Raw genomic sequence first — 27,384 nt, forward strand, 5'->3', positions numbered from 1 at the left:
GGGTTTTGTTTGTTTTTCGTGCTCTTGGAAGTTGTTAGGAAAGCTGATTCCCTCCTTGCTAGATGATTGTAACAAAGCCCAGCCTCCCTTCACGCTGCATTTCTCGTATTAAAGATAGCTCAAGTTCTTCCTCTGCTTGTTTCTTTAGCTGCTGATCAGTTTTCTTAAAACAAGTGGATATAGCATTGAATTTCCCTCACAGGGGATCAAAGCCTACTGAAAACATAACCTGCTGTCTGAAACTGGGGTAAAATGGAGTGGGGAGAAAAGATGAGTCAAGTAGACATGTTGAAAATATGAGGAATCAACCTTCACTAAGAGTGTCTGCAATGCATCTGTATAGCAAGTTCATTTCTGATCCCATCCATGTGAAACACACCTATGTTTTTAAAACATAAACCAATGGTATTTATGGGCTTCTCGCACCCCGACTAGAAGTCTACCTGCAGTACTGAAACAGTAACTTTTGGGTTTAACATTTATTTTCAGTTCTAGATTGAGTATTGGCTGAAGTGAATTAACAGTATGCACATTGACTATCCAATATTTCAGGAATATTTTACTGTTATGTCTGTTAAAAATATAGTAGTCATTCACTGATTTACTTATTTTGGAGGTGAAAAGGTTTGCTTCTCCTTCCCACCTTTATGTTAATGGGGGGAGGAGGATATCGCAGAACTTCTTCAGAAATTTTGAAGTTAATATTGGGTATTACAGAAGTTTGGTAATATAACAGAAATTTTTTAAATTGTGAGATAGGTTTTGGTTTTTTAGCCATCTCTGCTAAAAGTAGATGTCATTTAAGGAAAGTATTTTTCTTGCTTAAGAATCTTGTTTAAACTCTGCTTTGGCCCCTTTCTTTTTGGTTCACTGGTGTTTTTTGAGTTTCTGGACTCCTGTTCAAAGTTTAAAGAACAATAACTAGTCAAATGTAAAATAATGTCAATTGAACCAACCTATGACTCAACAGTCAACCAAGTCATCCTGGATCCACATCAAATGGACTGAGGCCAAAACCTAAAATTGGCACACATCCCTGTCCCTCTTCTCCATGTATTTCCACCGAAGCAGAGCCCAGAACACAACACGTTGGTTAATATTCCATAATAAAGTGCTCCGCATGTAAATGTATTATTTTCATTGACAGAAAAGTGTGAAAGCCTATGCCAAGGGTAAAGACACATTGTGCAAGGCTTCGTACAGACCGACAAGGAAGTGGAGTTTGTGCACTGGAGAATTTGCCATCTGGACGCTCTTTTAGTATCAGTTCCACTTCTAAACAGAGCTTCCTTGAAGGGCTGTAGAGAGAATTAAGGAAGAAACATTCCTTTCTGCTTCTCTTGCCCTGCTTCCATCTTTCCCTCCTCCTTCTCAGAAGAAGAAGAATTAAGGTTTTGTTTCTACTTTCTTATTTGTGTTTACTGATTTGATTTTATTTTTTTAATTGGGTTTTTTTCAGCAAAGCAGAAAATAGTTATGCAGTGCTGATAAAAGCACAGACTGTGTTGAATAAGACTGTGTGTACACATTCATAAAACTCAGAGTCAGGATTACTGTTAGAGGGTTACACTGGCAGCAGAAGAGTCTTGATTTTTTTCAGAAGAGCAGAAATGAACTTTCTGATTACCAGTCTGAATTTATTTATAGCCTTATGCCTCAATTTGACTATGCAAGTGTTACCCTGCAGCTTCTAAAATATCTGTTCTGTGACTATTGCAGTTTAGTTTAATTTTTTACTGCATTTCTAACAGTACTATTAATATTTTTCCATGTACATTAGAGTCAGCTTTCCAAATGTCTCTTGCCTTCTTTCCTAGCATCATTTTGGCAGCCTGTGATTGACACAAGCATTCATGTTAAGAAGACCGGGGCAATGTACATAGCTCACACTGAGGTCATTAATGGAACAAATCCTGTGTAATATTTTAAGTTCACTTCCTCTGGTACCACCTTAATGAGGGTGCTGTAATGAGGAGTAAAATGCTTTTCCGATATATGCTGACTATATAGGATAACCTAAAACGCTGTGACTGATCTAAGCTCCTGGGTCTGTTCTAATAATGACAGAATATCTCTGTGCCAAAGTTCTGCTGTCTTGTTGAATTCAGTGTGCTAGGAAATGAAATTAGTATGTTACAGGACCTATGTTAAGATGATAAATTTTTGGTGGGTACATTGGCTCTTTGTTAGTTTGCAAGGTTCAGAAAACTAAGAAACTGCTTCCAAGAAAGTGTCACACAGGTAAAACATGCCTCTGTAGTGCCGCGATCGGAAACAGTGCTGGCTGCTTTCAGAGGCTGAATGGACTAGCAACAATTACATGTATTGTGCTTACAATTAAAAAAAAAAATTATAAATCTAATTCCAATTAGATTTTTGAGCTTTCATCTACTGAGTGCATATTAGTCTTGGAACCTTCCTAATTAGGGTCTCTTTTTGCAGAGACACCTGCTTGCACCTCAGTTTGTAAATGCAGCGTGCGTACGTATGCATATAAAGCTGGATGTAGCTGCAAGATTGAGTTCTTGAAAGCCAAGTTTTTCGATGATCCACAACCTGTCTGTAAATGTATGTAGATCAAATGCATATTTTGTTATCCAGCAAAGCATAAAGAATTAGGGCGGCCCAGGAAGCTTTGATTCCAAATTTTTTATGTAAAGTTTTTATTTAAGTATAAGGGTACTGGCTTCTGTCTTCCTCTTCCCCCCCCCCCCCCCCCCCCCGCCTCTTTATTTAAGGAAGCAAGGATGCACAATGAAATAAAAAAAGAAAGACCTTCAGAAAAATATGCATAAATTGATTCATATAGAAATTAAGTCCTACCCTTGAAGGTAAGACTTTTTGGCTGCTTTACTGGAGCACCGTAATAAATGTAAAAGTTTAGAACATATAATTTAATTATCATATTCTGGTCATAAATACTTTAGGGCTGTAGTACATTTGAAATCCCAAGAGCTCTAGCTAAGGTTGCAGCTGCAACATCAATTACCATTTATCCATTCCAAGAAAGCTTTGCCTGTGCCCTTGAAACCTTTACGTGCTGGAGAGCATCCAAAAGGGAAAAAAAAGTCGCGTCGCTCACTTGCGTTAGTGTTTCTTTCTCACTCCTGTGCGAGCTCTAAAATGGTAGCGGACGCCATTTCGGAGCGGGGAGCAGGGGCATCGTTGGTGCCAGTGGCTCTGGGGGTGACGGAGGCTCCTCCGAGCCTGCCCGGCGCTGGCGTGGCCATTAAAGAGAGCGCCGGTCACCTGCCGTGGGACGCTGCTCCTCGGGCTCCGGAGTCAATACCACTCTCGAGAGGGAGCCGAAAGGGCCCGCATAGGGGCCCTGCGCTATTTAATATGGTGGGTTTACTTCCCTTGCGCTGTATTGGGGAGTCTCTGCAAATTATTACTCTGTTAACGTGCTATTGGTGTTTGCCTGGGCTGTCAGGGTTTATTGTTATTTAATAGAGTATAATTTATGAGAAACGAAACAACAGCGCTTCAAACGATAGTCCCTGCTGTCTCTGCCTAACGTTAGAAAGACACGAGCTCCCTGTGAAGCCTATTCTTAGCAACGCGCGTTTGTCACTGAAGCTCCGCTAAGCACATATATTTACTACATCTGCTTCTCCAGAGTGGCAGATCGCGCCAGCCAGCGCGTGGCCTCGGGGTGCAGTGTTCCCGTGTCGGGGCTGTGCGTGCCCCTCCCCAGCAGCCGCAGCCTGCGGTGATGCCGGCGCTGCTGGTGCCGGTACTGGTGTGTGCTTCCCGGAGAGCGCTGGGGTGTTGAGGCGTGTGCTGGGGACAGAAGAGGAGCCGGTAGGACTTCCTGCATGTTCAGAGCTTCTGTGCACTGGGTTTTCTGATTGAATACTATTTTTTCATATACTTATGGAGAACAGAGCTTAGGTTTGCAATTCAGGTTCTTTAAGACCTCTGGACTGATCAAAACCTCACCAGTGTCAAGGTTGGACCAGTTCTGTACAACAATACTTACAGGAAAGGTATTAATTCCAATTTATTTTGTTTGCCAATAGTAACTCTATTCTTAATCATAAAATCTTTCATAACAGATACATGTAAAGTCTTTTCTGTGTGTGAACTGAAGCCGTTGTTTGTTCTGAACTCCGTCTTGATACTTTGGTCAATGTCCTTGTTAGGATGTACCTGAGTTGTTGGAAACATAAGCAAAAATATTTATGGTATTTGAGGCGACTTTATACAAAGCAATGAATCCTACAGTCTGCTTTGGTTGTACTAAAGGGATGGTCAAACGTATGTTGCTCTGCAGATGGAGAGGTTCATTATGAGACTTTGCTGCTTTAGGTATACCTCATATTTTAAATGTTTCTGTGAATTAGCATCCCAGTACTCCATTGTAAGTTAGTGATAGCATTTATCCTGATGCAGAGCCGATGTCAGGAGGAGGCACGATGGTACCTGCCAATCTGATTGTGAAGTCACATGTTTCTCTGCCACGCGTTTCTGCATCCAGCAATGAAACAAATTTGCCTGTGGCCTTTCTGGGTGACCCATTCCTCGTGCTGCTGTTATCTTGGTTGTGTTACGGGCATGGGCACAAGACTAGACCGTTAGTTCAAAATCTGGTTTCCTGGTTTATCAAGTCATGATACGGCATTTATCTGGGTGCGTGATAAAGGAAATGGTGTTAATCATCTTGGCTTTCATAGGGGCTGTAAAATAGTAATACTGGATGCTTTTATTCGCAGGCTTTGGTTAAATGCTGTAATTCGTAGTAGATTTTTAATTTATTATGGCATTGCTGGGGACATGCTTGTAGTCCAGAACAGCGCTTTTACCAAAGCAGTTCCGTTCTCCGAGTACAAAACGGGAAGGAAAACTTTTGTACAGAACCTACCTATTCTTAAGTTATTTGGAGGGCTTGTTTGTTTGTTTGGTGGGTTTGTGGGTGTTTGTGCATTCAGGCAGTCAGTAGGGATGTTTGAGTCGGCGCCCCACGACACCTTTGCCTTTGGGTGAAGGGCCGTGTGTTCGTGCCCGCTGACGGAGGCTGGGCTGCGTGCACCTCGGCGCGGCCGGGCAGACCGCAGGCTGCCTGCCTGTCTGCGGGGAGTTTGCAGGCAGCCTGGGAGGACAACGATGGTTCTTACCAGCTCGTACCAATTTTCAGTCTCTCTAAACTTAAGTGAGTACGTTACAAGAGACAGAAGAGACCATTGTAACCAGTGGTTGAGGTTCTCAGCAAAATGCATTTTTGAAATTATTTTCAATTGGCAAGTACACTTTTATTTTAATAAAAGTCTTGTTTTAAATTTTTTTCCTGCTTGAACTGAAAACTGCTTTCCTGCCTAAGAGGGTATAAAAAATGATTAGTAGTTTCTCTAGTTAATAAAGAATAAGCAATTCAAAAAACGTAATCAGTTGGTGTATGCAGCTGAGTGTTTACATTGTTCTCATTGCTAGAAGATAAGAATGAGGCCCAGATGGCAATGACATTGAAAATCGTTTCTTTACTGTTAGTTTGGTGATACTGCTTACACAGATAAGTAACTTGCGTTTAAGAATACGTTAGTTCAATACTAAGGTGACTTACGCTGGAGAGCCAGGGCTGATGGCGTGCAGTATATTGTGGTCATGAGTGAATGCAAGTCCTATCTGTGAAGCGTTCGATTAGAAGTAGGAGCAAAATGACTAGTCTTATCAAAAGACCAGTCAAAATAAATATAGTCAAATTCTGAGCTGTTTCTTCCAACCCTAGACATATTGCATCCGTTTCTTTCCTCAGAGTTGGCAGTTGGACGTGAATAACATTTTCTTAGAGGTTTTTAGGAGCCAGTTGCAAGTGTTCCGCTTTTGTAATTTATAATAGCGGCAGGGAATAACTTAGTTGTCTGTATGTCTGAAAAAAACTTGCATTATGCATTTCCCCTGCACTTTTCTTTGGGATAGCCTGTTTTTCGACGGTGAAAATGGCTAAGGTGACAGCCGCTTCTTTGCCCAGCAGCCCCACAGATTTCCCGAGATGCTGCTTCTCCTGTTCTGTAGTTTGCAGCCGTTTTCCTTAAATGCAGTTAGGTTTTTAAATTGTTAACCAAGTTCTCTTCTCATTGCACGTGTGTAACTTGCTATTGGTGCTAATTTATTTAACATTTTAAAAAAGAATTTACCCTTCAGCAGAAGAACGCTAGGGCTGGGCATGGTCTTGGGCAAAATTGATTGAGGCTGATGATCCTAAGCTTTCGTTCGCTGGTGAAGAGTTGCCGCTTGTAAAGGACTAATAATTTTAGCTGCTGAAAGTATTTGTGGCTTCATTGTCTCACTAGAGATTTTTTATTTAGTAATGTGAAGTAACAGGAAGGTAGTATATGTTTAAAATAATGTTACAGTGTTAGTAAGTCCAACGTATGGGAGTGCGTATTCCGACTTGTGTCGTGGAGGTTTGGTATTCTTCACAGTAAAGACAGAATAAAGCAGAAAGAGGAAAAAGCAAATGTTTTCTTCAGCAGTGGACGCCTACACTGGAGGAAGGTTTCTTCAGAAGAGCAAATAGCTATCTGTCTGCTCGAATGTTTACAGCTGATTGCAGGGCTGTGAATTTGGTGGTCACCCGCATCTGGTATCCCGGCTTTAATAGCCTTGCCGGGGGAGCGTGGTGCCGGTGTGACTGAGTCCCCCCGCTGCCGGCCTCCGCGCAAGGACGACGTGACCCACGGTGGACGGGGACCCCGAGAAAGGAGAACTTCACACCGCCGTAAACGTTACCACACCCGGCTTTAATAAAGTTTGAACCTTGAGCCTGGTTTGAAAATCTCTGGTAAATTATTAACACAGAAATGGCTTTGGTTAAACAACTTGATTTCTACAGAGCTCTGTAGCTGCATCTTCTTTTCTTTAAGTCTTTCCATTTTGCCCCCATATGTTTCCTTGACTGGAAACGATAAATGTATCTACACAAATGAATAAAATTAGATTATATATAAATAGTTCCTGAAAGTACATGGGAGTGGAGCTCAGTACCCTTAAACAAATTAACACCTTGCCTCCCAAAATACAATTTAATTACAGTTTTTACAAATTTGGAACCCTTAAAATTTGGAATATTTTTCCTCTCGCATCTATGCTTCTTGACATTTTCTTTTATTTAGATAAGGATCATAGTTTATTAGGTTTTTGTTGAGTTTAAAACATTTCTGCAAATAACTGAAAGGTAATTTTATTATTATTATTATTATATTATCTCAGAATGTAACTTCCCTCCCTCACCTCTTCCTTAGGAAGTGGTGGTTTGTCTTCTACTTGGTATAACTCTGTAGGGAAAAGATTTCTATTAAACCTCAAGCCAGTTTGTTGTAGCTCTTGCCGGAGTCCTGATGCACTACAGTCCCTCCTGTTCTCCATGTTGCAGGCAAGCAAAATTGTGTTTTACACAACCAGGGGACTGTCAGTGTCTGGCAGCTCTCCACACAGTTAGTAAATATTGGCCTTATCTGATATAGCCAGGCTTGAAAAGATATGCCAGAAGCCCAGATTAGATTGCTGGCTACTGCTTTATTAATCGATGTAATAATTTATTTTTAGTTTTGTAAGTCATATCATCTGTTTTCTTTCTCATATTACATTTTCTATGGTGCTGGTACAGAAAATGAGCCCTGTTTAAACATTAAAGGTGATTGAAAAGTTTCGGTGGAATATGTTTGGCCCTACCATAGTTTCTATGACAGTTGATGAATGTTTCCTTAAAAATGCTTTTGTCAGAAATTCGTAAGGTATAAAGAGTTTAATTTTTGTATCTAAATTAGCTGTCTTCAAAACTATGCATAGAAAGATGCTTCCATCTTTTTCTGGTTTTAATCATTTTAATGAAACAAAGTTCTCAAGTTATATATTCCTTATTTAAAATCATAGGCTCCCAGCTATATTTCAGTGTTTAAACTGAGATTTTTAGAATAAGAAAAGGAGCTACTGGCCCTAAAACTTTAGAGAAAATAAGGCAACTTAAGGTAGCTTTTGACTGGCCAGTGATTCCTGGTTTTAGTAGGGAGTTTTGTTTGGTTTTGAGGTAAGTGTTGATTTTTTTTTTTTTTTTTCTCTTGCATATGAAACTACAAAGTGGAGAAACAGTTTAATTCCTTTTTCCAAATGGATCAGTAGGCTGGGGGGGGAACAAACCAAACCAAACAAACAAACAAAAAAAGCAAAACCCACAACAAACCAAACAACAGAAGAAAGTAATATGTGTATCGCATGGAAGGAAGCAAAGCTTTGTAGTCAAAATTATTTGTCTAATTAGAGAGGAAAGCTGTGAGGGAGCAAAGAACCACGTATGGGTTCTCAAGCCTGAGGTTGTTCTCTCGTCTCTGGATTCCTTCTGAAATCTTTGTGGGCCAGCAGACCCGCCGCAGAGCGAAGGAGACGTGCACGCCGCAGCCCAGCACCCGGGGCCAACGTGAGGTGACGCAGCAGGCTGTGGTGCTCGGTGACCTGCTCCGGCAGTGGTGGGGGTCTGCTCTGTGCTTCCTGAGGCAGCCCAAAGGGCACGGAGACCTTACCTCTCTGAATAAAGCTGAGCTGTGCTCAGGGAAAGGCAGGAGCACCCCAAATGTGCAATACGCGTACGGTCCGTGTTGAACGTGCACCCGTTGCAGTTGCGTGGCGGGGAAGGGTCTCTTCAGCCAGAGGAGCTGGGCATGGCTCGGCTCAAAGCATAGCTCCATTGACTTGAGATTGTGGTGTGCCTTTCTTCGTAGTAAGTGCCAGATCTCAATCCTCAAGAAGGCAGGATTTCTGAAAGGCTGGTTTGTGTTAACCGAATACCGTCACGCACAGCTTTGTGATAACAGGCAGAAGTAGATTTGAATCCTCGGCTTCCTCAACCACGAGGTTTCTTCTCCTGCAAACCCATAGCCATTAGCTTCTATCAGCCGATTTCTTCATCGGAGGAGATGGGGCCATGCAAATGGCAGCTTCCATCGTTACAGTATTCCTAGAGCGCCTCTGCACTGAAGAAGGCAGACACGCTTTGTAGAAATTGGGATGAGCGTGTAATTAGACGCATGTTTGTAAGGACATCAAATACGTGTAACTGGGTTGAATTACATTCTGCCATTACTTGGATGTTGAGTGCTGGATTGTGCAACCATAGTATTTTATTATAGCTTTCTGCTCTTTAAAAGAAGACAAATTAATTAGGAAACACAGAAAAGCCATCATATGGATCATAAACAGGATTACAGTCTATCGATGACTTCCACTTTAATTGACAGGGTAGCTAACGATGGTTGTCAGCCTCTGTGTAGACTAATAGAGTAGAAGAAGTGTTGCAGCATTTCATGAATATTTTCTGAACGCAAAGGAGCGATGTGACAGATTTGAGTTCTCTTCCAAGTTCTGGAAAGAAGCGTTCTTTCCTGGGTGGGCTTTTTTCTTCCCTTTTTCCTCAAGCTTGACTCATGCTACTTCATTCCCACTGCCAGCCTTCCCTGTTGAAGGCTTTGCACCGCTCTTGTTCTGGTCTTACTCTTCTCTCCTCCTTCCCACAGCTGTTCCAGCATGTTCGAGCTGTTGCTGTGTTCTTGTCTGTGTTTTACTTTTCTGCTCAGCCCTCTCTGCTCTAGCTTAAGTACAGGTCACCTTCTCCCCTAGCTCATGTCAGACTTTGTTTTTTAGGGGGGTCTACATGTACCTTAGGTCTTTGCGTGCCTGTACTGTCTCATTTTTTTCCCTAACACCAGTAATTCTCACTTTTCTCTGCCCTCTGGTTCCGTATTTGTCAAAGCGTGGACTTCGTTGACAAGTTTATTCTGGTTTGACTTTTATCCCTCTCTATTTGAGCGGCAGGATTCCCACTCCTTGTGTCTGCTTGTATTATCTAACTCCCTCCTGGTACGAGTAAATGTGCCAGCAGAAGTCCTTGGAATCACTGGACGGGCCATTTCTCAATTCCTTTCTGGGGATGGGGCATATGGAGGTGACCCGTTCAAAAGTAACGCCTCCCAGGCGTTGGAGTGCGTTAATTTGGGCTGGAATTTTAAGGTTTTTGTGAATGTTTGGGAACTATGGTTTTTTAAAATGTGTGACCAAATCTGGTCAGACTTTCTCGAGGAGAGGAAAAGGAATTTTCCATGCAAAAGCCAGCCCACATACAAACGTTAAGCCCACGTTAGGGAGCGTGGACGTTCTGGAGAGTTTCCGAGTAAAGGCACCAAAGTCTTAAAAGTGTTATTTTCTAGCTTCATCTGGAAAGTGGCTGGAACTCTGTTGGACCAAATTTTTTGTGAAAATCATACAGTATAGCATACAGTATAGAAATTGCATTTGAAAAGTTTAAAACTTTGTGAAAATAAGCTCAGCAATGTGCCTTATAACAGGAGGTGAGACGGCAGCCTTCAGCAGGTAACGCGGCAGGTTTTGGCCGTGTCGCTTACACGTGCTGACTGAGATTAGCCTCTGCACTTTGGCACAACCGCTGTGGGGTCAGCCCTTATGATTAGAAGCAGCTCGAAGGTGATTACGGTAGATTGTTTATTGTTCTAACAATGATATTTTTTTGTTGTTCTAGAACTAACCCTTCATTTGCAGATGGCCTGTATGTTTACGTAGGAAAACCAGATCCGGAAATTAGGAATAGATCTTCTTTTCCTAAAATGCTGGGGTGAAATGATCATTTATTACTGTAAATATATATCAATATATGGCTTAATTTGTACAGCTTCTTGCATAATAGTGTCCCAGTAGAAAACTCCATGATGATACTGGAAAAGAAGCTCCTGTAGGACTCAGTGCAGACTGCAGGGAATGTGACAGTAATGAAAACGCTGTGGAATAAGAGCGTGTTTTAAGAGTCGATTTTAAAGGCTAGGGTAATTGTGCAAGAAACTTGGCTTCAGAGATGTGTCAGGGAAGTAATCTTGACCTAGTCAAATAGGCCGTGAAAAATCCATACAGCTTTACTTATGTTTTACAAAATTCATTGCTCCACTGTTTCAGCGTCTAGTGAACTTGTGTGTGCAGAATTGTAATATTTGAGGATAAGGGCAGTCTGTCTTGCAGTTATGAATATTATGTTTGCCAGTATCCCATAGATCTTAATTAAAAGTATTTTTATGCCTTTTTTTTTTAGCCCTGGAATGAGATCAGATGTTAGCTCTTCTCCATCCACAACCTCAGCAACTACGGGACCACCTCCCAAGCTTTGTCTTGTTTGCTCTGACGAGGCCTCTGGGTGTCATTACGGTGTTCTTACTTGTGGCAGCTGCAAAGTGTTCTTCAAAAGAGCTGTGGAAGGTAAGACATGTTTTGGGGAATTTGCTGTTTAGAAATATAAAATCCACATGCATATCATCCACATTCAAAACGAGTCTATTCAATCTTACTAGAATCCGTGTTTTTGCTAGAATCCTACTGGAAAATCCCATCCATTATATCACTCATCTCTTCATAGTAAATAACATTGATAATGGTGTGATTATCTGAAGCATAGATTCCATTTACATGTATAAAATGCTCCCATTCACTCACAGTGTAAAAGGATGTATTGTTGTCTTGGCTTTTTGTTTCTTTCAGTTTCTTTCACTGTTGTTTTTGTTTATTTGTCCTATTTATATACAGATATTTGTGTGTGTTATATTTATAAAGTTTGGGATTTTTATGTTTAACGTTAGCTGTTTTGTGTATAAAACTGTACATGAAACTTGATAAGTCTCTTGTGTGCAAGATTGTGATAGTTTTACAATTTTTCCAATAGCAATATTGATTATATTATGTCCATGTGTGATATTTGCAGGGGTAGCTAGATAACAGGAATATGTTGAGATTTCTCTCTAATCACAGGAAGAAAATCGTTCTAGAAAATAGAGGCGATGGAAAACTAAATGTGAATCTGTAGTGTGTATAGCAGAATAAGTAATCTGTGATTTTGGGGCTGCACAGGTAGCCGTTAGTAACGAACTAGGTTGTACCTCGATGTCTGGCTGTTTGTCTGGCTCTGAGAGATGCCGAAAAGTTAGAGTATATTCTCAGTGTCTCTGAAATGATAGCGATTCCTCCATTCTGAAATTATGTCGTTCTTAGTTGCAGCCTTACAGGGTTCCCTGTCTCATGCCTTCTTCATGCAGCCATTCCTGGGTATTTTGAAGTGAATCAGACTGTCATTTTTTGCTAACGTTTTTGCAAGCTGGGTTTCACTGGAGAAGAGGGAAGGCTGTTTTGACAAAGACGAGCCACCGTTCAGTCTTTCAGAAGCAGCGCTTTCTCCCAGTTCCCAGCTCACTGCATGCAATAGGGAGCTCCGTGGAAATGCAGAGCCTCTGAGAGGGATCGGAGAAGTCAAGTTCGTGTCACAGCTTCTGCTAGTCACAAGGGGAAAGGATGGGGAAAGAGGAAAGTTCTGTGGGAAGCTGAAGCTGTTTCTGAAGTATAACAAGAGACAATATGAGCTCAAGTGCAAAGCACTGAGCTCCTTGGGCTCTCCGTGACTCCCAACTGGTCCTGCCTGCAGTTGCACTCCCATTTAGAGCCAGGCTCATTATTTGAAGCAAATAATCATCTGTGTCTTTGATTAAAATAAGGTCACTGGATGTCCCTCAGAAGTAGTATTATATGGCAGCTGAATATATGGTCATAGTGATGGTTTTGCCCATCCTCAAGCTTAAACAAATCACAGAAGTATTCATACATGAAGAAATCAACCCAGTAATTCCTTTTGAACAGTGATGCGACTTCCCGCATCTTATATCAACTGTATTACTGTTAAAAATATTAGCAGGCTTGTAGCTGAAAAATTGCAATAAATTTCTCAAGGCTTACCTCCGCTTTCATTTTTATTGTTCCACAGATTATCCCAACCTTAATCCTTCTGATTAGATATTGTGGATGTTTTCAGGAGCTCTTCCAGGATCCATTAGTTCTAGTATTCACTTTAAGGAACAAATAGTTTGCTTTTGTCTCTTACAGGCATTTTTCTTATTAGGAACATATGTAGAAAGAATTTATTTCTGTAATATCCTTTTTATTAATAGCTGCCAGGCACCTGTTAGTATACAGATCAAGCTGACTCTGCACATTGGTTATCCAGCCTTTAGCCTGAAACCCTTTTTTGTAGCTTTGTGTACACACATGTATACTGTGACGGAAATAGTCACAGAAACTGAAAGTATCAGTATCTAGAAAACGAATATAAAGTGTATTTCTTTCAGCAGAGAGTAGAACTAGAGGAGAAGAGGAAGGATGAAGGTGCAACAGCAGCTGTATATTTATACGCAGTTGTTCATGCAGATGGGCCTTTCTTCAGGAACCCAGGATATGGCCAAAGCCATCTTGTTCTAGTTCTTGTTTTCGTGGTGCTTCAGGGCCCGGAGCCCTCGTGATTCATTTTCTCCGGCCCCAGAACCAACCCCGTTCAGCTCCCAGCATGTTACCCCCACCCTGCTGCCATCCCAGATCTTCACCACTCCTCCCCACCTCCGCTTCCTCGCCATGCTTCAGGTCCTCACGCCTCCCCTCCACAACCAGATTCCCCCAACACCTCTGCCTCCTGCTGTGCTCCAGATTGTCCTTGTTCTTCAGCACTTTTACTTCCATCTCCCAAAATCCTTTGTCTGCAATTTCTAACCTTTTTATACGCCTGTGTGCTCAAATAAGCCAAGACTCTCAGTCTCATAGTGCTTCAGAGCCCCAGGCGCCGACTTGTGCTACGGGTGCTGCAACATTGAAGGGCGTCTGGCCTCTCTGTAAAGTGCACCTATCTGCTGTAAATTCCCTTGGAAATATCTCCATTTGCTCACTACCGATTTTTACCAGTGTTTTGTTTGTGAAGTATATTTGTCTGGTTTTTGAAATGCATTCCTTTGTGCAACTGGCATGTCCTCTGGGCAGCAGTCAGACAACGGGAAGCAGAAGGTGGAACCAGCTTCCCTTCATTTTTCTGCAAAACGTTCATGTGTCAAGAAAGCTTTCATATAATGTAATACAAAGAAATAGTGTGGCTTTCACCTATAAAAGGCAAGAGTAGCTAAGCAGTAAATATAAGAAATCAAACTACTTTCCCAGAGATGAAGCTCTTTGTTAGGAAAAAAAATGGAACAGCTCAGGAAAATCTACACCTGAAGCATCCGTATTGACTGTGTGAAACCATCGTCTCAGTTGAACATCTTTGTGAGACATGAAATTATAGTCTCTGTTCTGCTACAGTGATGACAGCTATTCATCGGTTTATATTTCATGTGTGTGCATGCATATTTGTTCTGTACATATTGCTGTGCTAATGGTAAACAGAATCGTGAATCATGGATCTATTTTCTAAGTTATCTTAAACGCAAAGACGACAGAAGGGTCAGTAAGGCTTCCTCTTCAAATGAAAAAGAAAGGGGGTTTCATTCAGAAAAATGTTCAGGCCTTCCTTGGAACATCAAGGAACTGGAAACACTTCACTGGAGAAGTTTGACTAAACCCATAGTAATGGACTCTGCTTACCCATCGTTTTCACAGCTGACTTGAAACAAATTCCTTAACCGTGCTCTTTTTCTGTGAGAAAACTCTTAGGCTCCATTGTTAATAACTCAGTATTTGGAAATATGCTTGGTTTTCTCACTATTACACTATCAGGACTTTGAAATATAGTGTAAAAGCCTAGGTAGCAGCTTTCTCCCACCTCAAGAAACATCTGGGTTTTGGTCCCTATCTGAGAGAAGGATCTATCTTTTAGTAATGCCTTCCTCTAAAGTTATCTTGAGACACTTATTCATGTCATTCAAATAATTAAGAATAGATACTACTCTCCTGTTGTTCTGCTCTTAACAGCTAAGGAATAGAGTTATTTTAATTTATGTAGCTCAAGTTGCCATATTTCTAGGGTCAGTTTTGCTCTGAATCTGTGAATCCCTAAAAATGTTGGAGAACTTACTTTGTCCGGTTCAGGCTCTAAGTTAAACAAGAGGAGGTTTCGTGACTTTCCAAATGATGAAACCTATGTCTGTGTATCTGTAGAAATGTTGACATGTATACTTTCCAGATGTGTTTATGCATGTTATTTACATCTCTTGTTTCCAGTTTCCCTAAATAGTTTCACGTGCTATAGAAGATAGCTTTGAGGAATGTAAGAGAAAAATAGTTTTAAAAATAGAATTTGCCTGATGTTAACAAATAGAAAATAGGATTTCTTCCTAAATTTATTGGCTTTGCTGTCTGAGAAATCTGTTTGGTGTATAGATACATGAAATCATATGGATACTGATCTTATTTTTGCAAGAAATGAAGTACAGTAAGTAAAGATATTATATAGGCCCCAGGTCCTTAACGTTGCTGAAAGAATGAATAACTTCATCTACTACTCTAGTTGTAGAGCTTATGGTTATTTTGTTTGTCTTTGTGAATACAGGGCAGCACAACTACCTGTGCGCTGGGAGAAACGATTGCATTATTGACAAAATTCGGAGGAAAAACTGTCCAGCATGCCGCTACCGGAAATGCCTTCAAGCTGGCATGAACCTCGAAGGTACCTTAAAATGCTCAAATCCCTTTTTTATTTTTGAGTCCTAGACAATAAAGGTCATGCTGCTTATGAAGCTAAAGCAATTATTTGAGCAGCACTTTAATATGTTAAAAGTATGTACTGCATTTTATGACATGTATGAGCACTTTAATGAAAAGCAAGATTTTCTTAGCTGAAATTTCTCCTATACTTTCCTATCTGTACTCAATTGCTCTGTCTCTCGGTATGTTCAGCAGAAGTGAGTCATACACGCAAAACAGAGTTATTTTTGCTTCCTGTCAGCACGTATATCTTGTTGCTTTTTCACTGAATCTGAGACAGCAGAAGTCTAGGAGAACTCTTGTAGGGAAGTGTGACGCCTGCCCGTCCTTACTCAGGAGAGTGACCTGACGCTGAAACCACAGATGAGAGGGAAAGCCCAGAGACACAGATCTAAAGTTGGAGTGGAGCTTATATCTTCAGACTGAAGAAAAGGAAATTGTTTTTCTTCATGCTGTGGATTCTTCTTCAATGTCTGCCAGAATCTCTCTGGAAAAGATAGGTTAAATAAATACATTTAAAGGTACTAGTACATGTTTGCTCTCCGCTAAGCCCTGGATGGCTTATGCGAAACTGAAGGCCACATCAACTATAGAGATTTAGCAGCAGTTGTAAAATGGCATAAAACTTTTTTATTAGTGTCAGCTACGTTTTATGCTTGATACTTTTTCCTTGAGCTGTAGAGATTAATACAGTACTTACTAGCATAGTTATCATGGTGATACTTGTATAATCAGGATTGTCAGATAAAATAGAAATGTCAAAAATGTGTTTGTCAGATACAAATATGAACAGAGTTTCATTTCAGTCAGAGAAAATATCCTTTGGTAACATGTAGGTGGTGAATTATGGTAACGAGAGAGACTCCAACATGAGCATCATCTATGTCAGCACGTCCTTTCTTCCTCTTCTGCTTCCAGCCTCTCTCAGGAGGACGAATCGCCAGTTTTGCTGCCCTGCAGGTGGCTCTACATGCCCCTTACTTCAGAGCAAAGGGAAAAAACCCAACTGTCCGAAACGCGTCCCCTCCTGTCACGTGCTTACGAGTACTTCGTGGTAGAGATTTGCAGGGAGGAGGGGAGGGAGGTTGCTGGTCGGTTTGTTGAGGTGTTGCTATGAGCTATGCGCAGGCTGTGAGTTACATCTCTTAACAGCCAAATTCTACAATAGTGGGTTCTAAAATACATCCTTGAAGTACATGAGGTTGTCACCGAGTGTCTCCCGGGAGCTAGATTTAGCTTGTCAGACACTCCGCTGGGCTGAACCTTGCACTGCAGAGGTAATAGCAGGGTGGTCCACTTGCCTACTCGTGGTGTCCGAGGTGGAAGGATGCAATGCCCTGCAGAAAAGAACAGTAAAGCCTAAAGAAAGTTCAGAATAATGCAAAAAAACCCACAATTTTCATTTTGAATACAGTTTGTTTTAAGAATTGTTTCCATTTTTTCTCTCTGTAGTTGTTTTCAAAATACATATATCATGTTCATATATTTATCTGTACGAACAAAGCACCTTATTATGTGTATTACTCTAATAGTAAGCCTTTCCACTCCTGCATCCACTTATGTGAACTCTTTTTAAAGTTGACACCATTATAGCTATGTCAGGCTATAGTAGGACGTGTTATTTGAGTTGCCTTTCTGCACCAAAGAAAATTAAAATTGAATGACGTCTGATACTTGCCACTGTTGTGTGTGTAGTTTGGAGCCCTTCCAACGATAGTTTGTTTGCCTGAATTTTGGCACAGAGAATCTTAGAGAATAGTGACTTTTTGGAGGATGGATATTGTTATGTAAGTTGTTGGAAAAGCGGGGGGGGGAGCTTTTATGACTGAGGGGGAAAAGAAATCTAGAAACTCAGCAACGCAAAACTGGAAGAAGCCAAGGTAGTGTGAAACAGTGAAACACAACCATGAAAACGACGATTTATCGGCCCGATCTGAACAGATGGTGAATTGGTTGTACAGAAGGACTCGTAGAAAAGAAAACTGGAAGGCAGCATAAAGTCCAGAAGAGACTAAAATCGAGTTCCTTGTATCTTGGCTATTTTAGGGTCACAGTGCAGGAATTACTGTTGTTTAAAAGATAATTAATTTGCATACTTTTTAGATAGTAATTTCTTTTTGAAAAGTCATTAGGTGTATCCTCAGTGCATAAATAATAGTTATAAGCAAACCAGTTAATGAATAGCAAGAGATCAAAATATCCTAGCATGTCAGTCTGAAGGCCCCTCTCGCTTGGCCTTACTTGCTGGTAGACTTCTTCCATGAGTCTGTCCAGTCACACTTTGAATATCTCTAGGTTTCTAAAACCTACAGTGAATTTGACTGTTAGGTAATGGGTAGAAGACTAACTTCTTTTTAAATCAATAAATAACTAAATAAATAAAATCTGCCATGCAGTGTTTTAATTCTTACCTGCTCTCGCGCTGAGGCAAAAGCGGCTCCTTGTATGCTAGAAACGTGTTACTTGATAATTTTCTGTTATAGTCTGGTTTATCATCAGTCATACCTTTGGCCCTACTTATCACCCTTTTCTGGAACTTTCTTGTTTCTATTGCATGGGTTTTTTGGGTGTAGGGGACTGGAAAAACATACAACTATCAAGCTGCCGGTACCAGAGATTTATATGGTAGAACAACGATATTTTGTACTGTAGCCTTTATTTCTTTGAATTCTCATTTCCGCGTTCATCGTTAATTGACCCTAGGCATTTTTTGGCACCCTTTCGCTTTCTGATGCGTTTGAAAAAAAGACTTATTGGTAGGTTTTATGCCTGTAAAAAGCCATCTCATAATTTTTTTGGCCTTTCATACTGCATTTTATAGTTAAACTCTTGGCAATTTATGGGGTTTTTCTGTCGTCTTCATTTTGAATTTATTTCAGTTTTTTGAAGGATCTCTTCCTCTTTCTAATATTCATTGCCCTGCTCTGTAACTGCAGTGGTTTTTGTCATTATAAATCCCATTTTAGAAGTGAGGTGCATGGTCTCCATGTCTACCTGGCAGCGTTTGGTCTTCAGCGTGGCGGTGGGAAGGTTTCATCACCTCCCGGGACGGTGACTTACCTGCGTGGTTCACGTGCGCGGGCCATCTGCCCAACGGGCAGGAAACGTGCGCCATAAATGGGAAGCCGGTACGACCTCGCTGGGTGCCAAAGTGCAGGGGGTTGGGGTTTTCTGGGGGGTGGTTTGTTTTCAACAGAAAATCTTGGATGCCGAGTTTATCTGTGTGGATTATCTTCTGCAGTTTGCCCTCAGGAGCTGGTTTTAAATTTGTGGTATTTTTATATTTGAAAATAAATTGTAAAGAAATACATTATCTCCGCCTTCTTTTTTTGTGAGTTACAACTATATATCTAACTCAGGTCTAGTAGCATAGCCTAATAAAAATTCTTGCATAATACTGTGTCTTATCAGATATATTTCTTTTGATTATAATTTTACCAGATTTTCTGGGCTGGAAATATTCCGTACCAGGTGTCTGCATTAAGCTGAAGGCATGTGCATGTAAATTGAAGTCAAAGCAGTTCATTTGCTTTTGAGAACAAGGATAATGGGGCAAAAAATGCCAGAATGTTGAAAGGATTTTGGAGCAGCCATTTCAAAATTTAGATGAGAATAACAAGAAGCTCTTTGCTCCAAGGAAATAACTGTTGCTATTCCCCCATGATGGCCTTGGCAGATGTGGCCAGTGTGGAAGCCTGTGGGAAAATGCAATTTATACAAGGCCCATAGCGAAGTTCTTATCTTGAGCAGTTAGTTTCTGAAGTCTCTGGCCTAGCCAGTGGGAGAAACAGGGTCAGGAGGGGGATTTTATATGTGGTTGAGCTACAGAGTTGGTGCACTTCTGATGATTAGAGATTCTGAATAGGTCAGTAGAAACTTTGAATGTGAAACCACGTTACATGATGCTTTTATGTGCTACTGATTTATCTCGGAAGTTCCAGAACAGAAATCAATTAATTAATTGAGACACAGGAAGAGAACCGGGTTTCATTTTGGTCTCGGTTAAACAGTGCGTTCAGCATAGCAAGCTGCATCCAGGAGAGCTGAAAGCCAAGTCGGAGACTCCCTTATTGACAATATGCTAGTAAAATTGTTGCTCCAACTTTTTGTAGTTTACAGTTAACATCTCTGTGTGATGTTTTATTTATTTGGCGAATGAGTTTTATGGTTTAATTACGCAGCAATGATTTATATGCAAGAGAGTTGGCAAGAGAAAATTCTCCTCCTGCCCAGCATTTTCAAAAAAATGTTTTCCCTGGCTCGAGAGATTGAGTAGCTTCTTACCCTTTAAATATATTTTTTTCCTCTCTTCTGTATGGTTTCTATACTTAATATTTTAAGGAACTTAGGAAGTGCGCAGTCCCGCAAATATTTCCAAACAGGTGCCATGCTGTCACATGAAGTTTCACTGGAATTTTGTGTCTAACAGAAACTGTAGGATCAGGCCTTGTATTTGTGCTACCTGCAGACGTTATTTAACATTTTGAAACTTTAACATAAATGTGGCCTTCATTAAAACATAAAATAAACTTATTTTCACAGGAAGCTTGATTAGAATTGAAGTGAAATTATTTACAGATTTAGGAAAAAAAGCTTTAAAAGTTTCAACTGCCCGATCCCCAACTGCAGGAAAACGGAAGCAGCATTTCCTCCCTTACGTTTTTATTGCTGCGTGGTCACTTTCCATTATCTAACCTGTGACTTATCAAAACTTTCCTAGCTCGAAAAACAAAGAAGAAGATAAAAGGAATTCAGCAGACTAACGTAGCGGGAACGCGGGATGTTTCTGAAACGCCTGGAAACAAGAGCATCGTTCCTGCGTCCCTGCCGCAGCTGACCCCGACCCTGGTTTCCCTGCTGGAAGTGATTGAGCCAGAGGTGCTGTACTCGGGCTACGACAGCACGCTGCCGGACTCCAGCTGGCGGATACTGTCGACCCTCAACATGCTGGGAGGACGGCAAGTGGTAGCTGCAGTAAAGTGGGCAAAGGCAATACCAGGTAATACACAAATACGTTAATTACAAAGTGCAGTCTGTTTATCGTATGTAAAATCTGTCTTCGTATTTGGTATCCTTCAAAGGCGTCGCAGATGGAGTTTTAGTAATATCTGAGCTAAGTCGTGTCTCAAATACGTCTGGAGTGGAAAAGCAGAAGAAACACAGATGCAAAAATGTATTTACTAGGATTACAAGTTAGGTCATCCTTCTTGAACCCTTTGACCATGGAGTGTTAAAATTCATATTAAAAGAGGGATTTGTTTTTAAAAGTAATATAGAGAACTATTTTTATCAGCTCTAGCTGCATCTCTTAGATAATTATTTCTTGAATATTTGTAGCAGTGAGGTTCTCTTGACTTTATAGACTGGTGCTGCTGTACTGGCTTGTCTGGGTGTGCATTCGTGGATGGTTCTTTTTAGTAGCCCTCACCATCCCTGTAGTTTTTTTCTTGACTGGGAGTAGACATTTGAGCGTGCAGTCCCATAGTGGAAGTCAAGATGTTTGTTTTCTTTCAAGCACTATAGCTACACGATTAAACTGACTGTCACCTGGGGAATGTGGAAGGTCTGTTGCTATTTTGCCTCCACCTGAAGACACAGTTAGCAATTGCCTTACAGAAGAAGTGACGTCAAATCTCGGCCTTGGACATAACGCCTAGCATCCTGTGGTATGTCTTTGGGAGAGGCCAGGGCCAAAAGTAAAGCTGAAGATCTGTTCATTCCTGAGAGAACAAAGACTAGTGTTTTTCTCCCTTTCAATTCTACTCAGTACTGTTAGCTACCCGTTTTCAAAACCCTAGCAAAAACACCTCCCTAATGCATATGTTGCCCAAGAATAACATCACATAACAGGTCTGCCAAAAAAAAATTCTGATAATGAAATTTATGAGTCATAATGGTGTCTCTTCTGAGGCAGGGGAAATAAATTAACAGTAGGAAAGAAAGGCGAGTAAACTCAGATATGTACGTCCGGCAGAGATGTGAATAGAGAGATTTGTACGTCTGTCGGGGCTTCTCTGCAGTGGGGAATTACGCTGCATTAGCTGAGGTCTGTGTTAGGAAAAGTTCACATGCACACGCTATCTTCTGGGACAAGTCTTTAGGAGACCATCTGCTATTTGCAAATACAAATTTAGATACCACTTTTATAAAACAGTTCTGTGTTCATAATCTCTTCTGAACAGTTTCCCCAATTAGACAAACCCTTCAGGTTAGAACATATGCTCTTAATGAAAATGCCCATCTTCTCTTTAATAGTTATATTAATAGGAACTATTCTTACCATTTTTTTTATATTCCTTTTTTTGGTTGCTAAGGTGGTGGTTCATGAGTATTTCATTTGTATACGCTGCTACTGGTTGTACACCATCGGACACGCAGTAAGCCAGTGTTGATTGCTAAACCCTTTAGTTGGGATTTCAAAATAGCCTTTTCCTGAGGAAGGTTTGAGCAAAGATTTCGAGATTTGACCCAGTAAGTTTGAAGTAACTCTGAAACACTTGGCTTGTGTTTCAGGAGTAGTAGATGGTAGTTACTGCCCCCTCCAAAGCCAGAAGCTTGTCTTGAAGTCGTTAGACATACCAAGTTTTGTTATATGTTAACCTACTCAATGCTATCTAAACGTCTTCAGGAAGCAGCACTGTTATGAGCTCTTTAGATGTCAGATGATTCATGAAATTAAATAAAATCAACTTGAATTCAGACTTTAATAATGATTTCAGTGTGGCACAATATTTTGTTGCTAAATGTAGGCAGGATCTGATAGGAACTAGCGTTGCAAATTAAAAGCTTGCCTACATTTTAAGACCGTTCAAGGGACCAATTTTCAGATTTTACACATTTCCTCATTGTTTAATTGCCTCTGTTCATGCTATATATTCTTACAAGATTAGAAGCAGTTAATGATGGTAACTAATGCAATACATATTTAGAAAGTTCAGTGTATGATTGTTGTTGAATAAGAACAAAATTTGACACTAAACCATTTATTGTCTAGTGGACTGCTGTCTCAAAAAGTAAAAAATGCTGTTCTTTTTGGAAGATAGCCAAATGAATTATAGGGTGTATTAAATATAATTGTTGTCTTTTGTAACCTATCTGACTGACCATCAGTTCCAGATAAGCACACACATACATTCTGATTTTTTTAAGATTACATCCCCTTTTAATACCTGTAGTGCCTATCGAGAGTTACCCATCTGGTACTCTGTCCGTGCACAGAGTAACGAACGCCATGGGTGTCAGAGCCCAGGGCTTTCAGTGCGCGTGCGCTTTTGGAGGTGGGCTGCTGAGAATTCATGTTGAAAATGTACATATGTTAGTGTGAATATAATGTACAATGCAAAGTTCAAGAGTTACTCTTTCTGTTGCTCTCTTTTGCCTGGTTTTGTTATGTGTGGTTTGTGTGGCCGGGAGGTATACGTTCAAACCAGCGCAAGGCTGAGTTGTACCGAAGCCTTCTATTCAAACCGCTCAAGTCTCGTATGTAGTCACGTTGTCCAGAGACATAATTTGATTCCTATGGTTACGAACACTGAATTTCTACGTATGCAAAATTTCAAACAGGCAAAGGATTCCTTAAGGGTATACTAAATATTTGAATGTAACCTTAGTAGCTGGAAAATGGCATTGAAATTTTGCACCCCTTTTAAAGTGCCTTTTTTTTTTTTCATTGAGCAAGAACTTTCTCATAAGACACCTCTTACTGTTCTAATTTCTTTTTTTCTTCTGCAAAAAATCTAATCTCAAATACAGAAATACTTGACTGAATCAGATGATTGTAATATGGCAAGAAGTTTTGTTGTTATTCCAGGTACAGTCATCACAGTTACAGATGTTGCTATCAAATACACTTGTAAAAGTGGTGCTCCGCATTGGCAATACAGAAGTTGTACTGATGTTAAGATGGTCCTTTGCACAGTTACGGTCTTTTTCTTTTTTTTGCAACCAATACTGTCACACCTCAATTTTTATTTTTCCAGGTTTCCGAAATTTACATCTGGATGACCAAATGACCCTTGTGCAGTACTCATGGATGTTCCTAATGGCGTTTGCTTTAGGATGGAGATCATATAAACAATCAAATGGAAATCTCCTGTGCTTTGCACCAGATCTGATTATTAATGAGTAAGTAAGACTGAGTCATTTCCAGGTTTCTCCGGGTGATAGTAGACTCCACGCAGTATTTCTGGGTTTTGCACTTGAGAGGTGAATCACTGGGTAGCAAATTCTTGCAGAGATTACAAATCAGTCTGTCATTTGCAACTTGTTTTTCTTTTAGCAGGTTGCTTACAGTTTTTAAATAAGTCAAATGGCAGAAAGGTATTTTAGATATTAAGTGTATTTATATCAAGACGTTTTTGTGGGAGGTGTTTGTACTAAAATGTTGTGACTGTTCCTGCACCATTCATTATAATCATTCATTTTATCAGAGCCAACACAGCTGAAGCTAAGAATATATCTGGGATGGAGAGAAAAGTTTGGCAAATTGCGTGATGTTCTGTATGTTTATTGTATGAAAGTGATGGTATGGTCCTACCAGTTTCACAGAGTTCTCGATCAGTTAAACATTTATATCTGAGCCTGATTAAACTCTGGCTAAACAGACAAGATTACAAATGGAAAAACTTGTCTGGCATTTTTTTTGTTGAGCTTTGTTGTCGATTTTCAAGAAAAGGTGAATTTGCTAGAATATTTGGACATCTCTTTTCTTGCACCATGCATCATTTTCCCTGTATTTTTCAAATTCGTGTTGTGCAGCAATTCCGTGTTGTAGAGGAGTGAAAGAGGGAATTTGGGATTGTTGAGGTGATGGGCAGAAGGCTCAATTTGAGATTCAGTGGGTACAAACATTTTGCTCAGACGAACGCATAGTTCTGTTACGTGCCATGTACTAGTTGAGAGGTGTGGTAGCAGATCAGGTTAGGTTATGCCTTTCTGCCCCCAGTCTGGAGAGCAAACGCTCCGTCCAAACCCTCTCCCGTCGGGATGTGTGCCGGACTCAGTCCCGAGGGACTGGCACGCTCTCCTGCCTCTTACTGTGAAGCCATTTCAGCGATTGTGTCCTTCAGGTCATACTTTAAAAAGCAGTTTCTTCAAGCAGGTGGAAGAGCGTCTGCGTAGTCTGTAACAAACCTTTCAAGTGATCTTTCAGTCTTGCAATTCCAGTGTTGCTGGCAATATTTATAAAGCTGTCGAGGCATTTTGTCTGTATTCTGAACTAGTTGCTGAAAATACTCTGTGGATGTGAATCTTTGAGGTTGCTGGTCAAAACCATTCTAAATCTAGTTTACCCATCTGCAGATTCCAGTTAATTTGATGCTATCGCTATGGATTTGCCATTTCTCTTTTCATGAAATGGCATAATCCATTTGTGGGGACTAAAACTAATAACTACAATTACACAGTGCCTTTGACACGTACAGTCACAAAACTTTCTTAGCATCACAGTTTCACTGACAATAATTTGAAAAGTGATGCAAGTGACAAGGTATTATTCATGTGTCTGTTTTCCTGTCTTTCAAATGGAGGCAATACTAATCCCTTTGGCATGTTTTGAGATAGTATTCTTAATATTTTCATTCCTATTGCACTTCAGTATCAAATCTCCCAAATCTTTCCTCAGTTTAAAAAAAAAAAAAAAAAAAAAGTTACATTTTCTATGAGATTAGCCATTTACGTTTCAGACTACTTGTTTTTCATGATTATTTATTCACTTTATGGTTTTCAATGTAAATATTTTTCCAGGCTTTTATAAACTGTAATAATTTCTTTATAATAAATATATTTCAAAAAAAGGTGAGGAGCAGATGACGGGTGAGGGTCCATCTGTGCACTTATGTTTATTGAAGTTCTTAGAATATGTCTCTGGAGTAAAATAGTCTCCATGTGGTGGAACTGAAATGATTGATATTGTCATTAATACGCATAATAACATCTAATTTGCTTTAAGTCAGAGGTCTCCTGCTGTTTTATCAGTGGGTAAAAACCACAGAGCTTTACAGCTAAGTATGTGTCCGTGCTCCTAAAAAACCTGTAAAGGTGATCCTATTATACTAAATATTCATTTTCAGATTCATTCTAGTTACAGTTTTGGTACATAAATTGTTGATCAAAATGACATTTATTTTCAATAAAATATGTAGACTGAGAGAACTGCAATTTCTTCTGCAGTGTGCTACAGGTTCCCCATAAAACTCTCTCTGGTCGTAACTTTTTATGTACCGTTCACCAATAAAATACAACCACCTCTGAGCTAAATGTGACAAACACTGAATAATACCTAAAACCACTGCGTGAGCTGTGAGACGCTTAGGAAGCGCAGCACCGCAGGGCAAGCCAGAGGGGCAGGGCCGTCGGGCGAGCATTGCTGATGCTCAGATGCTGGGTAGGATGAGAGACACATCGTGGACATCAAGAAAAAAGCGCCCTTGGATTTTAATGATCAGATGTATCCGCTCCCTCTGCTTGCGACATCACTCCAAAGACAGTGCTGCGGTACCGAACGTCCCCTGCAAACCATTCTGGGGCTTATGCAGTGCTGCTTTCCGGTAGGCACCGTAGCGATCTCTCGCCCAAACTACTCCTCCTCACCCCCCCACCCCTAAAGCTCTTGCTTAATGTTTTAGATACGCTAGAAACGTCCAGGGTAGAGTAATAAGTTACTTTTATTTGATGTAAGAATCGGGTATTTATTAAAACCCGTTAACCATTATAAAATAAATAGGTAAAGGAGCATCCTCTGAAGGTCAAAACAACTCCATTATTTGATAATTCTGAAAACAATTGTAATATGTAATAACATGACTGTGAATTCTCTGCAATAATAGGAAAAAAGTGAGTTTTCCTCGTAAATGTTAAAGCTGGATTCTACTGAATACAGTTACGCATAGGTGTTGTGTGTGTACAGAATCAGAACCTTCATTTTGCTTGTCTGACATGTAGGATCATGGGCATTTTTACAGTTAACTGAAGCTGTCTGCACCAGATTTTTGGCTTCCTGTTCAGTAGTTTCAGATTTCTGCATGCAGATAAAGAGATATAAGTTGTTCAAACTTGTAGTTTTTGAGATCTGCAAATGACATTTCTACAGGTCTGTTCTTTATATGAACGTTTTTCTTTTGTAACTAAGAATTTGTTCTGGCTTCATATCTATTAATTGCAGTTTCAAAGCATTATTTCAGTGGAGGACTAGAACAAAATTATATGTCTTTACCCATACTGTGTTAGAATACAGTAATTCCAGGATGTCTTCCGTCTCTTCAAGCCACAGCCTTTAGATTGATGATGTACTTGTTTTTCTTAAATGGAAATATAAACAAGTTGAGGAGTTGGCAAAAACTTCCAAGCCTCACATGAGCCTCTCATGCAGACTTGTATCATTTCAGCCTTACAAAATAGTGGCAATATTCACGTGGCTGGGTTTTCAGTTCTGTTGCGTAATTTGAGTTTACACATCAAACAAAATTGTATGTATCACATTATGCTATAAGTGATAAACATCTCGCTGTGTATATGGAATTACACATATTCAAATCTCAATTAGTATGATTTTTTTTAATATATTTAGCCTACTTTTCGCCAAGAAAAATCCTTTAATTTTACTTATAAACAATTGACCCTCAGAAGGGTCATAAGAAAATTATAGGTGTTATTACGTACAATGTAAATCAAGAAAGGGAAGAGGCGAGCATCTTATAACCCCGTTATTTCTTTATATTCCTTTGTATTTTCATTACAGCAATAAACTAGAGTTGGTCTCGGAGCACTTCCTTTGTGCCACCATTACCTGTAGCTTGCAGCAGCGTAGCACAGGTGAAGTGTTCAGGAATGTGAACACGAGCTAAGTTACCCAGGAGTGGTTGCAGAGAAGTCACTAATACTTTGTCTGCT

General features: G+C 40.2%; 1 protein-coding gene across 3 annotated transcripts in view; it reads left to right on the plus strand.

The window, feature by feature from the left end:
* Positions 1–27,384, plus strand: part of NR3C1 (nuclear receptor subfamily 3 group C member 1) — a 74,191-nt gene that overhangs the window by 32,527 nt on the left and 14,280 nt on the right. For all 3 annotated transcript variants that reach the window (XM_075509858.1, XM_075509857.1, XM_075509859.1), the window contains 4 exons: positions 11,087–11,250; positions 15,341–15,457; positions 20,216–20,494; positions 23,475–23,619. In XM_075509858.1, the coding sequence (XP_075365973.1) occupies positions 11,087–11,250; positions 15,341–15,457; positions 20,216–20,494; positions 23,475–23,619 (705 nt within the window). The remainder of the gene's footprint in view (positions 1–11,086; positions 11,251–15,340; positions 15,458–20,215; positions 20,495–23,474; positions 23,620–27,384) is intronic.

This window comes from Mycteria americana, chromosome 8 (genome assembly GCF_035582795.1).
Source record: "Mycteria americana isolate JAX WOST 10 ecotype Jacksonville Zoo and Gardens chromosome 8, USCA_MyAme_1.0, whole genome shotgun sequence".
Lineage (NCBI taxonomy): Eukaryota > Metazoa > Chordata > Aves > Ciconiiformes > Ciconiidae > Mycteria > Mycteria americana.